The following is a 15708-nucleotide window of genomic DNA, read 5'->3' as shown; positions in this document are numbered from 1 at the left end:
GTAGCAAGGGAGGCACCTCCTGTCAAAGTCCCTCATGTACATTGAACAAGCTCGCCTCTCTTTTAAACCATCACACATTGGAGCAGAACTGGGCCATTCGGCCCATCCATTCTGCATAACCATTCCATCCAGGCTGATTTATTATCCCTTACCTTCCCCTACCTTCTCCCCATAACCTTTGACACCTTGACTAATGAAGAAACTCTTCATCTCCACTTTAAATGTACCCAATGACTTGGCCTCCACAGCTGTCTGTGATGAGTAATTCCACGTATTCGCCATCCTCTGGCTAAAGAAGTTGCTCCTCATCTCTGTTCTAAAGAGATGTCCTTCTATTCTGAGGCTGTGTCCTCTGGACCTAGACTCTCCCACTATTGGGAACATCCTCTCCATGTCCACTCATTCGAGGCCTTGCAATATTCGATAGGTTTCATTGAGCCCCTTCTCATTCTTCTCAACTCCAGCGAGTACAGGCCCAGAGCCATCAAACGCTCCTCACACATTCCCAGGATCATTCTCGTGAACTTCCCAAATGCCAACACATCCCGAAAGCCCCAGAAAGTTGTAAACCCAGCCAGCTTCATCGTGGGCACTGGCCTCCCCAGCATCGAGGGCATCCTCAAAAAGTGATGCCTCAAAAAGGCAGCACCCATCATTAAAGACCCTCATCAGGGAGGAGGTACACACTCATCATTTCAGGAACAGCTTCTTCCCCTCTGCCATCAGATTTCTGAACAGACGATAAATCCATGGTCACTACTTCACTGTGCTTTTCTGCTCCCATTTTGCACTACTTAATCTTTTAATATATTTATTATTGGAATTCATAGTTCATTGTTTTTAAAATCCCTCTCTCCCACACTCACAAACACACACACCACCTCTGTCACCAGTTACACACACAGTCACTGTCACTAGTTACACACACAGTCTCCGTCACCACTTACACACACACACAAAAACAGAGTCACTGTCACTAGTTACACACAGTCTCTGTCACCAGTTACACACACACACACTTTTAAATAATTATTGTACAAACCAGTCCCAACAGCATAGAATAAACGATTCATCACTGACAAGTACTCCTGATGGGTGCAGGGAAGGATAGTGGGGTATCTCGGTGGGGAGCCAGGGCTGTTGAAATCCTCTCTCCATATTGACACATACTCAAAGAGTTTAGAGAGAGCCTGTTTAAAACAAGCACTGCCAAACAGATCATGTCTTGGAGAAAAGTTCATTTAAATGGTACTGTGAGGAAGATAGTACAGGAGCCACAGGACTCGCACCACCAGCTTCAGGAACAGTTATTACCCCTCAACCATCAGGCTCTTGAACCAGAGGGAATAACTTCACTCACCCCAACACTGAACTGCTCCCACAACCTGTGGCCTCACTTTCAACAATTATTCATCTCGTTCTGGGTATTGACTGCTCATTTATTTAATATTATATTCTCTGTTTGTATTTGCACTGTTTGTTGTTTTTTGGTTGTTTGTCCATCTTATCGTCCATTGGCTCTATTGTCTTTACTGTGAATGGCACTAGAAATTGAATCGCAGGGATGTGTACTGTGACATATGTACTTTGGTAATAAACTTACTTTGAACTTGTTGAGAATCCATTTTGCACTTTGCAGTCTTTCAAATCAGCACACTCTCAGAGGCTAGATCAAGCGCCCAAATAACAGCTCAGAATAACACTTTGCTAACCAGGGTTTCCTTAAACAGAACCCCAGAAGACTGAGACACGGGAGCAGAATCAGGCCCATTGAGAATCCTCAGCCATTCCACCACGTCCGATTTATCACCTCCTCAACCCCATTCTCCTGCCTTCTGCCCTTAACCTTGCAAATGGTGAAAGGCCTTGACGGAGTGGATGCGGAGAGGATGTTTCCTGTGGTGGGTGAGTCTAAGAACAGAAGTCATAGTCTCAGAGTAGAGGGGCGTCCTTTTCGAATGAAGAGGAGGAATTTCTTCAGCCAGGGGGTGGCAAATCTGTTGAATTCACTGCCACAGACAGCTGTGGAGGCCAAGTCATTATGTACATTTAAAGCAGAGGTTGATAGGTTCCTGATTGGTCAGGGAATGAAGGAATATGTGGGAAAGGCAGGAAACTGGGGCTGTGATGAAACGGCGGAGCAGACTCAATGGGCCAAATAGCCGAATTCTACTCCTATATCTTATAGTCTTATGATAACCACTGATGCCTGACTAATCAAGAACTATCAAACTCCGCCTGTACTGGCCCACAGCCAGCAATCACTCATCATACATTAACCCTTTCATTCCCTGAATCATTCTCACAAACTTCCTTTGGACTCTCTCCAATGCCAGCACATCTTTTCTTAGATACGCGGCCAAAACTGCTCACAATACTCCAAGCAACACACACACACACACACACACACACACACACACAAAATGCTGGAGGAACTCAGCAGGCCAGGCAGCATCTATGGGAAAGAGTAAACAGTCGATGTTTCAAGCCAAAACCCTTCAGCAGAACTTGACATTTCAGCCCAAAATGTCGACTGTACCATTTCCCACAGATGCTGCTTGTCTGCTGAGTTCCTCCAGCATTTTGTGTGTGCTGCTCGGATTTCCAGCATCTGCAGATTTTCTCTTGTTTACAATACTCCAAGTGTGTTTTATGAAGCCTCAGCATCACATCCTTGCTCTTGTATTCTAGACCGCTTGAAATGAATGCAAACATGGCATTTGCCTTCCTCACCACCGACTCAACATGCAAATTAACCTTTAGTAAATCCTGCACAAGGACTCCCAAGTCCCTTGGCACCTTGGATTTTTGAATTTTCTCCCCATTCAGAAAATAGTTGACATCCTTGTTCCTCCAGCCAAAGTGCATGACCATACACTCCTTTGTCCATTCTGCCAGTCTAAGAACTTTTGTAGCCTCCCTGTTTCCTCAACGTTACCTACCCCTCCACCCATCTGCTAAGCTGGCTGCACAGCCATCAATTCCATCATCCAAGTCATTGACATATAACCTAAAAATCAGTGGTCCCACCACAGACCCCTGTGGAATACCACTAGTCACCGGCAGCCAACCAGAAAAGGATCCCTTTATTCCCACTCTTTGCCTCCTGCCAATCAGCCACTGCTTTATCTATGCTAGAATCTTTCCTGTAATAACACGGGCTTGTAACTTATTAAGCAGCCTTGTGCAGCACCTTGTCAAAGGCCTTCCGAAAATCCACGTACACAACATCAACCGATTCTACTTTGTCTATCCTACGTGTTATTTCCTCGAATAATTACAACAGATTTGTCAGGCAGGATTTTCCCTTGTTGTCTTTGGCCTACTTCTATCACGTGCCTCCAAGTACCAGGAAATCTTAAGCTTAATAATCAACTCCAGCATCTTCCTGGCCACTGAGGTCTATAATTTCCTTTCTCCTGCCTCTCTCCCTTCTTGAAGTGTGGAGTGACATTTGCATTCTTCCAGTCCTCCAGAACGATTGCAGAATATAGTGACTTTTTGAAAGATCATTACTAGTGCCTCCACAGTCTCTTCAGTCACCTCTTGTTCAGTCACCCTGTGTTGCAGTGAATCTGGTCCAGGTGACCGATCTACTGTCAGTTTCCCGGGCAGCTGTCCCTTACAACACTCGCTTTTGCCCGCTGACACTCTCGCTTTTCTTGCATTCTCACTACGGAGAGTGGGTGAAACCCGGTGAAATGCCTCATTGTTAGCTTCAGCCGTGCTCGGACCCGGCACGAAACGCGTGTACCCGAGAGATTTTAAATTAAAGCGTTACGGGAAAGTTTCTAACCTCGTTTAGTCCGCTCCTGGTCCCAATCACTTCAGCCGCCCCTCTTGCGAATGTCCCCGGCTGGTAAAACTGACGAGTAGTGGCTGAACAACTTGGTGGTGGTGGGGGGGGGGGGGTTGGCGTGTGTTCGTCCAGCTTCTGGTAACGAACAAAGTTTAGGTTACAACTATTTCTCTCTCTCTCTCTCTCTCTCTCACCGCAAGCTCCTCGGTTCAGGAGCACGTGACCGCGCTGCACTCGGACCGACTTTCGGCTAGTTTCGGTTCTTTCCGGAGTTTGGGATCGGAGTCCGACTCCGAACCGCAGAGAGGGGTGGACAGGCCAAATCTCTCCCGCCCCTACCAAGCCCGACAGCCAATTCTCACAGAGATCAGAACATTTGAAAAAAAAAACTGTCGTCTTTCCAAGATATTTTTTTTTAAAAAAAACACTCAACAGGTGAAAATCAAATTATCAAAATACACATATGTCAGTCACCACTTACAAACCTGAGATTTATTTTCTTGCGGGCATTCACAGTAAATACAAAGAAACAAGATGGAATCAATGAAAAACCGCACACAAAAGTCGACAAACAACCAATGTGCAAAGAACAAAACCTGCAGATGACGCACTCAAAATGGAGGAATTCCACAGGCCAGGCAGCATCTGTGGAAACGAGTAAATAGTCCAGCCAAGACTCCACATCAGGACTGGAACATAGGTGAGAAGTCAAAGTAAGAATGTGGGGAGGGGAGGAAGAAGTACCAGGTGGCAGGTGAGAGGTGAAACTGGAAGGGGAAGCTGGGAAGTTGATCAGTGAAAGAGATAAAGGGAAGAGGGAATCTGATAGGAGAGGACGGAAAGCCATGGAAGAAAGGGAAGGGAGACGAGCCCCACAGGGAGATGATGGCCAGGTGAGGTGAGAGAGGGAAGCACCAATGGGGAAATAGTGAAGGAGAGGAGGGGGCTCTCCCTCACCATTCATGTTTCTCTCTCACTCCTCTTCTTACCTGCCAATTACCTCCCTCTGGTGCCCCTCTCCCTTCCCCTCCTTTCCAGTCGTGATGAAGGGTCTCAGCTCAAAACGTTGACTTCTCTTTTCCATTGATGCTGTCTGGCCTAATGAGTTTCTCCAGCATTTTGTGTGTGTTGCAAAAGACAACAAACTGTCCAGATACAAAGAGAGGAATAATGTCAGTTGGCACTTCTCAAGAAAGTCAAACCTCAAGTTGATTGTCACATGGTTATTATACATGTATGCACAGGTGCAGTGAAAATGTACCTGGATGTACCTTCGATGTACCTGGACTTTCAGAAAGCCTTTGATAAGGTCCCACATAGGAGAATAGCGGGCAAAATTAGAGCACATGGTATTGGGGGTAGGGTACTAACATGGATAGAAAACTGGTTGGCAGACAGGAAACAAAGAGTAGGGATTAACGGGTCCCTTTCAGAATGGCAGGCAGTGACTAGTGGGGTACCGCAAGGTTCGGTGCTGGGACCACAGATATTTACAATATAAATTAATGATTTAGGTGAAAGGATTAAAAGTAACATTAGCAAATTTGCAGATGACACAAAGCTGGGTGGCAGTGTGAAATATGAGGAGGATGTTATGAGAATGCAGAGTGACTTGGACAGGTTGGGTAAGTGGGCTGAAGCAGTTTAATGTGGATAAATGTGAGGTTATCCACTTTGGTGGCAAGAACAGGAAGGCAGATTACTATCTGAATGGTGTCAAGTTAGGACAAGGGGAAGTACAACGAGATCTAGGTGTTCTTGTACATCAGTCAATGAAAGCAAGCATGCAGGTACAACAGGCAGTGAAGAAAGCTAATGACATGTTGGCCTTCATAACAGAGAGAGTTGAGTATAGGAGCAAAGAGGTCCTTCTGCAGTTGTACAGGGCCCTGGTGAGATCACACCTGGAGTATTGTGTGCAGTTTTGGTCTCCAAATTTGAGGAAGGACATTCTTGCTATTGAGGGAGTGCAGCGTAGGTTCATGAGGTTAATTCCCGGGATGGGGGGGACTGTCATATGTTGAAAGATTGGAGCGACTGGGTTTGTATACACTGGAATTTAGTAGGATGAGAGGGGATCTGATTGAAACATATAAGATTATTAAGGGATTGGACATGCTAGAGGCAGGAAACATGTTCCTGATGTTGGGAGAGTCCAGAACCAGAGGCCACAGTTTAAGAATAAGGGGTAGGCCATTTAGAACGGAGTTGAGGAAAAACTTTTTCACCCAGAGAGTTGTGGATCTATGGAATGCTCTGCCTCGGAAGGCATTGGAGGCCAAATCTCTGAATGCTTTCAAGAAAGAGTTAGATAGAGCTCTTAAAGATAGCGGAGTCAAGGGATATGGGGAGAAGGCAGGAACGGGGTACTGATTGTGTATGATCAGCCATGATCACAGTGAATGGCGGTGCTGGCTCGAAAGACCGAATGGCCTACTCCTGCACCTATTGTCTATAAAATCTTAAAGTATCACAAATGCATAGCTTATTAGCAAAGCTGCTAAACTTTTAACTAACACCAGGAGGAGGCAACATCTCACTCCTGTACTAGCTACTCTGCATTGGCTTCCTGTAGTTTTTACAATTGAGCTTAAAATTCTGTTGCATATTTTTAAAGCTCTCAATGGCCTGACACCCCAAAGGATAATTGGCAGCTCTTTAGAAATAAAGTTCAAAGTAGATTTATTTTTAAAGTATATGTATGTCACCATATACAACCCTGAGATTCAATTTCTTGTGGGCATACTCAAATAGTCGATAACAACAACCATAACAGAATTAATGAAGGAATGTCCCACAAGGGCATTCAACCAGAATGCAGGAGACAACAAACTGTGCAAATACAAAAAGAAGAAATAATAATAATAATAATAAATAAACAAACAATAAATGTTGAGAACATGAGATGAATGAAGAGTCCTTGAAAGTTAGTCCATGGGTAGTGGGAACATATTAGTGATGGGGTGAGTGAAGTTATCCCTTCTGGTTCAAGAGCCTGATGGTTGAAGGGTAATAACTGTTCCTGAATCAGAATCAGGTTTATTATCACCGGCATGTGATGTGAAATTTGTTAACTTAGCAGCAGCAGTTCAATGCGATACATGATACAGAAGAAGAAGAAGAAAAAAAATAATAAATAAATCAATTACAGTATACATATATTGAATAGATTAAAAAATCATGCAAAAAACCAGAAATAATATAAATTCAAAAAGTGAGCTAGTGTTCACGGGTTCAATGTCCATTTAGGAGTCGGATGGCAGAGGGGAAGACGCTGTTCCTGAATCGCTGAGTGTGAGCCTTCAGGCTTCTGTACCTCCTACCTGATGGTAACAGTGAGAAAAGGGCTGCCCCGGGTGCTGGAGGTCCTTAATAATGGACGCTGCCTTTCCGAGACAATGCTTGTTGAAGATGTTCTTGATGCACCATCAATAACTCTCTCTGAGACGTGAAGGCGAGATATCGGTTTTTATTGACTGGAAGAAAGAACAAGCAGTGAGTGACCACCATACTACATCCTGGAGACTGAGGGCCGGGCTCAGGCCTTGATCGCCTTTATACAGGAGTCTGTGGGAGGAGCTACAGGGGCAGTCATTAGGGGGCTTGTCCAGACAGGTATATGTAGTTCTCCACAGTTCTGTACCCTCGTTCTGATGGCAGCAGCAAGAAGAGAGCATGTTCTGCAAGCCACAGTCCTAAAGTGTGGGATTCAATGTCTACAACTATAAGCGGTGCAGACCCAGTTGACTGCTCTAAGCAGCAGCTGGAAACTCATTTATTTAAATCCCCAGTACTTGACAACGTGTCACCTTCAGTCCCTGTGGGAGGCAAGTGCAGAAATTGCTGGGGCCCTAGTAGAGATATTTAAATCATCCTGTGACAGGTGATGTACCAGAGAATTGGAGGACAGCCAATGTTGTTCCGCTGTTTAAGAAAGGCTCAAAGAATAAACCAGGCAATTACAGGCTGGTGAGTCTGATGTCAGTAGTGGGAAAGTTATTGGAAGGTATTCCAAGGGTCTGGATATATGAGAATTTGGATAGATGTGGACTGATTAGGGACTGTCAACATGGCTAGGTCATTTCTAACCAATCTCAGGGTTTTTGGTGGAAGTAACCAGGAAAGTTGATGAAGCCAAGGATTTGGTGTTATCTACATGGACTCTAGCAAGGCATTTGACAAGGTCCCACTTGGGAGGCTGGTCAAGAATGTTCAATTGCTTAGCATTCAAGATGACGTAATAAATTGGATTAGGCATTGGCTTAGTGGGAGAAGCCGGAGAGTGGTAGTAGAGGGTTGCCTCTCTGACTGGAAGACTGTGACTTGTGGTGTGCCACAGGGATCGGTGCTGGGTTGGTTGTTGTTAGTCAGCTATATCAAAAATCAGGATTATAATGTAGTTAACTGGATCAGCAAATATGTGAATGACAACAAGACTGGGGGTGTAAACACAAAGTAGACCTCACCAGTTCCCCAACACCACCACACTCCTCTGGTTGGCGGAACTGGTACTCACACTTAATAACTTCTCTTTTGGCTCTTCCCACTTTCTTTAGATCAAGAGTATAGCTATGCATACTCGCATGGGCCCTAGCTATGCCTGCCTCTCCGTGGGTTATGTGGAACAGTCTATGCTCCAAATCTATACTGCCTATCACCACTCTCATGACTCTGCCTTCTTCTACAACCCATAGTGCTTTCCCCTTACATTCCTTCTTCACTTCTCCTGCCTATATCCCCTCCTCCACCCTTGATCTTTCCTCTGATTGGTTTTTCACCTGGCACCTTCCACCCTCCCCCCCCCACCTTCTTTATAGGGCCCCTGCCCCCTCCCACTGCAGTCCTGACGAAGGGTCTCGGCCCGAAACGTTGACTGCTCGTTTCCACAGATGCTGCCCGACCTGCTGAGTTCCTCCAGAGTGGGGGTGTAGTGGACAGTGAGACGGCTATCAATGCTTGCAACAGGATATGGACCTGCTGGAAAAATGGGCTAAGAAGTATCAGATGGAATTTAATGCAGACAAGTGTGAGGTTTTGCATCAGTAGGACCAACCAGTGTAGGTATAATACAGTGAACAGTGGGGCACTGAGGAGTGTGGTAGAACAAAGGGATCTGGGAATACAGATCCATAATCATTGAAAGTGGTGGCACAGGTAGACAGGGTCATAAAGAAAGCTTTTGGCATATTGGCCTTCATAAATCAATATATTTAGTACAGGAGATGGAATGTTATGTTGAAGTTCTATAAGATGATGGTGAGGCCAAATTTGGAGTATTGTGTGCAGAATTGTTCACCTACCTACAGGAAAGATGTAAATAAGATTGAAAGGGTAGAAAGAAAACTTACAAGGTCATTGCCGGGACTGCAGGACCTGAGTTGTAAGGAAAAATTGAACAGATTTGCACTTAATTCCCTAGAATGTAGAAGACTGAGGGGAGATTTGATAGAGATATACAAAATTGTGAGGGGTATAGACAGGGTAAATACAAGCAGGCCTTTTCCACTGAGGTTGGATGTGACTACAATTAGATGTCATGGGTTAAAGGTGAAAGGTTTAAGGGGAAACTGAGGGAAGACTTCTTCACTCAGAGGGTGGTGAGAGTGTGGGACGAGCTGCCAGCGCAGGTAGAGGATGCAATTTCAATTTCAACGTTTAAGAGAAATTTGGATGGTTACATGGATGGGAGGGGTATGGACGGCCATGGTCCAGGTGCAGGTCGATGGGAACTGGCAGATTAAATTGTTCGGCATGGATTAAATGGGTTGAAGAGCTGTACTATTCTATGACTCGCCTCTCCCCCATTTTGCATTCCACCTCTCATCTGATCCACCCATCACCTTACAGCACATGCCCCTCCTCCGAACCCTCTTGACACAAACAGGCAGGAGATGGAGTTAAGAGGGAAGAAAATCAGCCGTGATGGAATGGCAAGCCAGTCGATGTGCCGAATGGCTGAATTCAGCCCCTTTGTCTTTTATTTTAGCTTCTGCCCGTTTTCTTTACAGACCTGATGAGGGATCTCAACCCAAAATGCAGTCTGGTCAATTCTTCAGTTGATGCTGCCTGACCTGCTGAGTTCCTCCAGCATCTTGAATGTGTTGCATGCTAACAAGAAATTTGAGAGTTTCAGGCTTCTAAGAGGAACCATCACCTGGTCTGGGTCAAACGCATAGCTGCCGTGGTCAAGAAAACTCACCAGTCCTCTACTTCCTCAGGAGGCTAAAGAAAGTTGGCATGCCTCAGAAGCATCTGGATGCATCACAGCTTGGTACAGCAACTACTCTACCCAAGACCACAGGGAACTGCAGAGAGTTGTGGATACAGCTCAGCACATCACTGAAACCAGCTCTTCACTTCTCCCTGCCCCAGTTAACCACCTGGTGCGCAGGTGGAACAGGTCAAAAGCTTTAAGTTCCTTGGGGTGGATATCACAAATGACCTGACTTGGTCTAACCAAGCAGAGTCCACTGCCAAGAAGACCCACCAGTGCCTTTACTTCCTGAGAAAGCTGAAGAAATTTGGCCTGTCCCCTAAAACCCTCACTAATTTTTATAGGTGCACCGTAGAAAGCATTCTTCTAGGGTGCATCACAACCTGGTATGGAAGTTGTCCTGTCCAAGACCGAAAGAAGCTGCAGAAGATCGTGAACCTAGCCCAGCACATCACACAAACCAATCTTCCATCCTTGGACGCACTTCACACCGCACGCTGTCAGAGCAGTGCTGCCAGGATAATCAAGGACACGACCCACCCAGCCAACACACTTTTTGTCCCTCTTCCCTCCGGGAGAAGGTTCAGGAGCTTGAAGATTCGTATGGCCAGATTTGGGAACAGCTTCTTTCCAACTGTGATAAGACTGTTGAACGGATCCTGACCCGGATCTGGACTGTACCTTCCAAATATCCGGACCTGACTTGCACTACCGTACTTTCCCTTTTCTATTTTCTAATTATGATTTATAATTTAAATTTTTATTATATTTACTTCGATTTGTACTTCAGGGAGCGCGAAGCACAGAATCAAATATCGCTGTGTTGACTCTACGCTCTAGTATCAGTTGTTTGGTGACAATAAAGTAAAATAACCAGCCAGCGTACTCAACAATCCGCCCCACCCCGAACATTCTTTCTTCTTCCCTCTCCCATCAGGCAGACGATACAAAAATCTGAAAATACCCACCACCATGTTCAAGGACAGCTTCTATTCTTGAGTCGCTGTTTTCAGACTGTTGAATAGAACTCTTATACGATAAGATGGACTCTCAGCCTCTCAATACCTCGGTCTGATCTTACACTTTATCGTTCACCTGCACTGCACCTTCTCAGTGGCTTTTACACTTCATTCTGCATTGCTATCGTCTACCTGTTCTACCTCAATGCACTGTGTAATGATCTGATCTGGATGAACAGGTTGCAAGACAAGCTTTCCACTGTATCTCGGAACATGTGGCAATAATTAACCAATTCCAAAACCGATTCACAAGCAAAATATTAATTATACATAAATTATACAAGAAAAGACACAATTGGAACAAAAAATTCCTTTGTAGAGCTCAGTGGTCACGCTGTTGCTATATTAAGCAATGATCAGACAATTAGAAGATTCATAGAGACAGGCTTTACAAGCATTTGGAGAAACAGTCTGATTAGGTATCAGGATCACTAGTGTAGGAATCACAGAGACTTTGGCAATTCAAACAACAAAAGACTTAATTAACCAGCAAAACTAACAAAAACTCAGGCAAGCTATACAGAATCTTGAAGTGAAATCGCTCATTATTCACAGAACTTGGTCATAGTTTCACTGAGCAAAGTGGGATTGCCAAGCCTCCCTGAAATACACCCTGGAGTACGTCGGAATTTAGCACCAATCAGACAGCCCCAGTGTCCAGATGAAGCAATAACCCGCGAAGACAACAACTACGATACAAGACATTGAAAATCCTGTGCTGATTCGATTACCCCAAATTGAATAAAGGCAACAAACACAAAGAGAGTTTAACAAACCCCCGATCCCAAATCTGCAACACAAAGTGAAAACCCGGAGCCAAACAATTAGACGTAAAAGGTGAACAATCCAGAGAAGACTGCATGCCCACAAGGAGATGCTCAATCCACACACTAACTCTTTTTTTATGACCCCTGGTTGTGACATTTGGGATAGAACATAACATAGAACATAGAATAGTACAGCACATTACAGGCCCTTCAGCCCACAATGTTGTGCTGACCCTCAAACCCTGCCTCCCATATAACCCCCCATCTTAAATTCTTCCATATACCTGTCTAGTGGTCTCTTAAACTTCACTAGTGTATCTGCCTCCACCACTGACTCAGGCAGTGCATTCCACGCACCAACCACTCTCTGAGTGAAAAACCTTCCTCTAATATCCCCCTTGAACTTCCCTCCCCTTAACTTAAAGTCGTGTCCTCTTGTACTGAGCAGTGGTGCCCTGGGGAAGAGGCACTGGCTGTCCACTCCATTCCCCTTAATATCTTGTATACCTCTATCATGTCTCCTCTCATCCTCCTCCTCTCCAAAGAGTAAAGCCCCAGCTCCCTTAATCTCTGATCATAATGCATACTCTCTAAACCAGGCAGCATCCTGGTAAATCTCCCCTGTACCCTTTCCAATGCTTCCACATCCTTCCTATAGTGAGGCGACCAGAACTGGACAAGTGTGGCCTAACCAGAGTTTTATAGAGCTGCATCATCACCCCATGACTCTTAAACTCTATCCCTCGACTTATGAAAGCTAACACTCCATAAGCTTTCTTAACTACCCTATCTACCTGTGAGGCAACTTTCAGGGATCTGTGGACATGTACCCCCAGATCCCTCTGCTCCTCCACACTACCAAGTATCCTGCCATTTACTTGGTACTCTGCCTTGGAGTTTGTCCTTCCAAAGTGTACCACCTCACATTTCTCCGGGTTGAACTCCATCTGCCATTTCTCAGCCCACTTCTGCATCCTATCAATGTCTCTCTGCAATCTTCGACAATCCTCTACGCTATCTACAACACCACCAATCTTTGTGTCGTCTGCAAACTTGTCAACCCACCCTTCTACCTCCACATCCAGGTCGTTCTTTCTTTTAAAATCTTTTTAAAATTATTATTATTATTCAAAAATACACAGGTACATCGAAGTAGCAACACTTACAATGCCTCAAAAAATTGTCTTAAAGATTGAAAATTTTTGTGAATAAAAAACCCCTACTCACCAAGAAAGGTGAGAAAAAGAACCCATTGAGGGTACAACCCCGAAGCCATGCATCATATAGAAAGCTTCTAAAAATAAACATCAAACCGCCAACAAGAAGAAAAAATATATCAAAACAAAATTTACACTTAGATTGTGGAGGAAATCTGTCAGTTAACTGAAATGATAGTAATGAGCAAATGAGCCCCATCTCTTCTCAAAATCAAACAAAGGTTCAAAGGTTCAACACATCCAGGTCATTAATAAAAATCACAAAAAGCAGAGGTCCCAGAACAGATCCTTGTGGGACACCACTAGTCACAACCCTCCAATCTGAATGTACTCCCTCCACCACAACCCTCTGCAGGCAAGCCAATTCTGAATCCACCTGGTCAAACTTCCCTGGATCCCATGCCTTCTGACTTTCTGAATAAGCCTACCATGTGGAACCTTGTCAAATGCCTTACTAAAATCCATGTAGTTCACATCCACTGCACTACCCTCATCTATATGCCTGGTCACCTCCTCAAATAACTCTATCAGGCTTGTTAGACACGATCTGCCCTTCACAAAGCCATGCTGACTGTCCCTGATCAGACCATGATTCTCTAAATGCCCATAGATCCTCTCTCTAAGAATCTTTTCCAACAGCTTTCCCACCACAGATGTAGGGCTCACTGGTCTATAATTACCCGGATTATCCCTGCTACCTTTTTTGAACAAGGGGACAACATTCGCCTCCCTCCAATCCTCGGGTACCATTCCTGAGGACAACGAGGACATGAAGATCCTAGCCAGAGATCCTAGCAATCTCTTCCCTCGCCTCATGGAGCAGCCTGGGGAATATTCCATCAGACTCCAGGGACTTATCCGTCCTAATGTATTTTAACAACTCCAACACCTCCTCTCCCTTAATATCAACATGCTCCAGAACATCAACCTCACTCATATTGTCCTCACCGTCATCAAGTTCCCTCTCAGTGGTGAATACCGAAGAGAAGTATTCATTGAGGACCTCGCTCACCTCCACAGCCTCCAGGCACATCTTCCCACTTTTATCTCTAATTGGTCCTATCTTCATTCCTGTCATCCTTTTGATCTTCACATAATTGAAGAATGCCTTGGGGTTTTCCTTTACCCTACTCGCCAAGGCCTTCTCATGCCCCCTTCCTGCTCTTCTCAGCCCCTTCTTAAGCTCCTTTCTTGCTACCTTATATTCCTCAATAGACCCATCTGATCCTTGCTTCCTAAACCTCATGTATGCTGCCTTCTTCCACCTGACTAGATTTTCCACTTCACTTGTCACCCATGGTTCCTTCATCCTACCACTCTTTATCTTCCTCACTGGGACAAATTTATCCCTAACATCCTGCTAAAGATCCTTAAACATCGACCACATGTCCATAGTACATTTCCCTGTGAAAACATCATCCCAATTCACACCCGCAAGTTCTAGCCTTATAGCTTCATAATTTGCCCTTCCCCAATTAAAAATTTTCCTGTCCTCTCTGATTCTATCCTTTTTCATGATAATGCTAAAGGTCAGGGAGCGGTGATCACTGTCCCCCAGATGCTCACCCACTGACAGATCTGTGACCTGACCCGGTTCGTTACCTAATACTAGATCTAGTATGGCATTCCCCCTAGTCGGCCTGTCAACATACTGTGACAGGAATCCATCCTGGACGCACTTAACAAACTCTGTCCCATCTAAAACCTTGGAACTAATCAGGTGCCGATCAAGTTAAAGTCACCCATGACAACAACCCTGTTATTTTTGCACTTTTCCAAAATCTGCCTCCCAATCTGCTCCTCGGTATCTCTGCTGCTACCAGGGGGCTTATAGAATACCCACAGTAGAGTAACTGCTCCCTTCCTGTTCCTGACTTCTACCCATACTGACTCAAAAGAGGATCCTGCTACATTATCCACCCTTTCTGCAGCTGTAATAGTATCCCTGACTAGTAATGCCACCCTCCTCCTCTTTTCCCCCCTCTCTATCCCTTTTAAAGCACTGAAATCCAGGAATATTGAGAATCCATTCCTGCCCTGGTGCCAGCCAAGTCTCTGTAATGGCCACTACATCATAATTCCATCTATGTATCCAAGCTCTCAGTTCATCACCTTTGTTCCTGATGCTTCTTGCATTGAAGTACGCGCACTTTAGCCCTTCTACCTTACTACCTTTACACCATTTATTCTGCTTCTCTTTCCTCAAAGCCTCTCTATATGTTACATCTGGCTTTACTCCATGCACTTCTTTCACTGCTCTATCGCTCCAGATCCCATCCCCCTTGCAAATTTGTTTAAACCCTCCCGGATAGTCAATGTGGCTTTGCGAGAGGCAAGCCTTGCCTCACAAGCCTGATTGAATTCTTTGAGGATGTGATGAATCACACTGATGAAGGTAGAGCAGTGGATGTGGTGTATATGGATTTCAGTAGGCATTTGATAAGTTTCCCCACAGTAGCTTCATTCAAATAGTCAAGAGGCATAGGAAACTTGGCTGTGTGGATTCAGAACTGGCTTGCCCTCAGAAGCTAGAGTGTGACTGCAGATGGAGCGTTTTCTGCCTGGAGGTCGGTGACCAGTGGTGTTCCTCGGGGGTCTGTTCTGGGACCCCCTCCTCTTTGTGATTTTTATAAATGACCTGGATGAGGAAGTGGAAGGGTGGGTTAGTAAGTTTGCTGGTGACACAAAGCTT

The 15708-nt window shown here is 45.0% G+C and overlaps 1 protein-coding gene across 3 annotated transcripts in view; it reads right to left on the bottom strand.

Moving 5' to 3' along the window:
• Positions 1-11002, bottom strand: part of LOC132391014 (arf-GAP with Rho-GAP domain, ANK repeat and PH domain-containing protein 1-like) — a 284897-nt gene extending 273895 nt beyond the window's left edge. For 2 of the 3 annotated variants that reach the window (XM_059963618.1, XM_059963617.1), the window contains exons 1-2: positions 10982-11002; positions 3797-3934 (exon numbers count right to left, since the gene is read on the bottom strand). In XM_059963618.1, coding sequence (XP_059819601.1) covers positions 3797-3934; positions 10982-10987 — 144 coding nt within the window. In that variant the 5' untranslated portion in view covers positions 10988-11002. The remainder of the gene's footprint in view (positions 1-3796; positions 3935-10981) is intronic. The other variant, XM_059963620.1, reaches the window with a different exon arrangement.
• Positions 11003-15708: the final 4706 nt, after the last annotated feature.

Source organism: Hypanus sabinus, chromosome 3 (genome assembly GCF_030144855.1).
Source record: "Hypanus sabinus isolate sHypSab1 chromosome 3, sHypSab1.hap1, whole genome shotgun sequence".
NCBI classification, from domain to species: Eukaryota; Metazoa; Chordata; class Chondrichthyes; order Myliobatiformes; family Dasyatidae; genus Hypanus; species Hypanus sabinus.
Note: the sequence above shows the minus strand (reverse complement) of the source record. Positions and strands in the feature narration are given on the sequence as shown.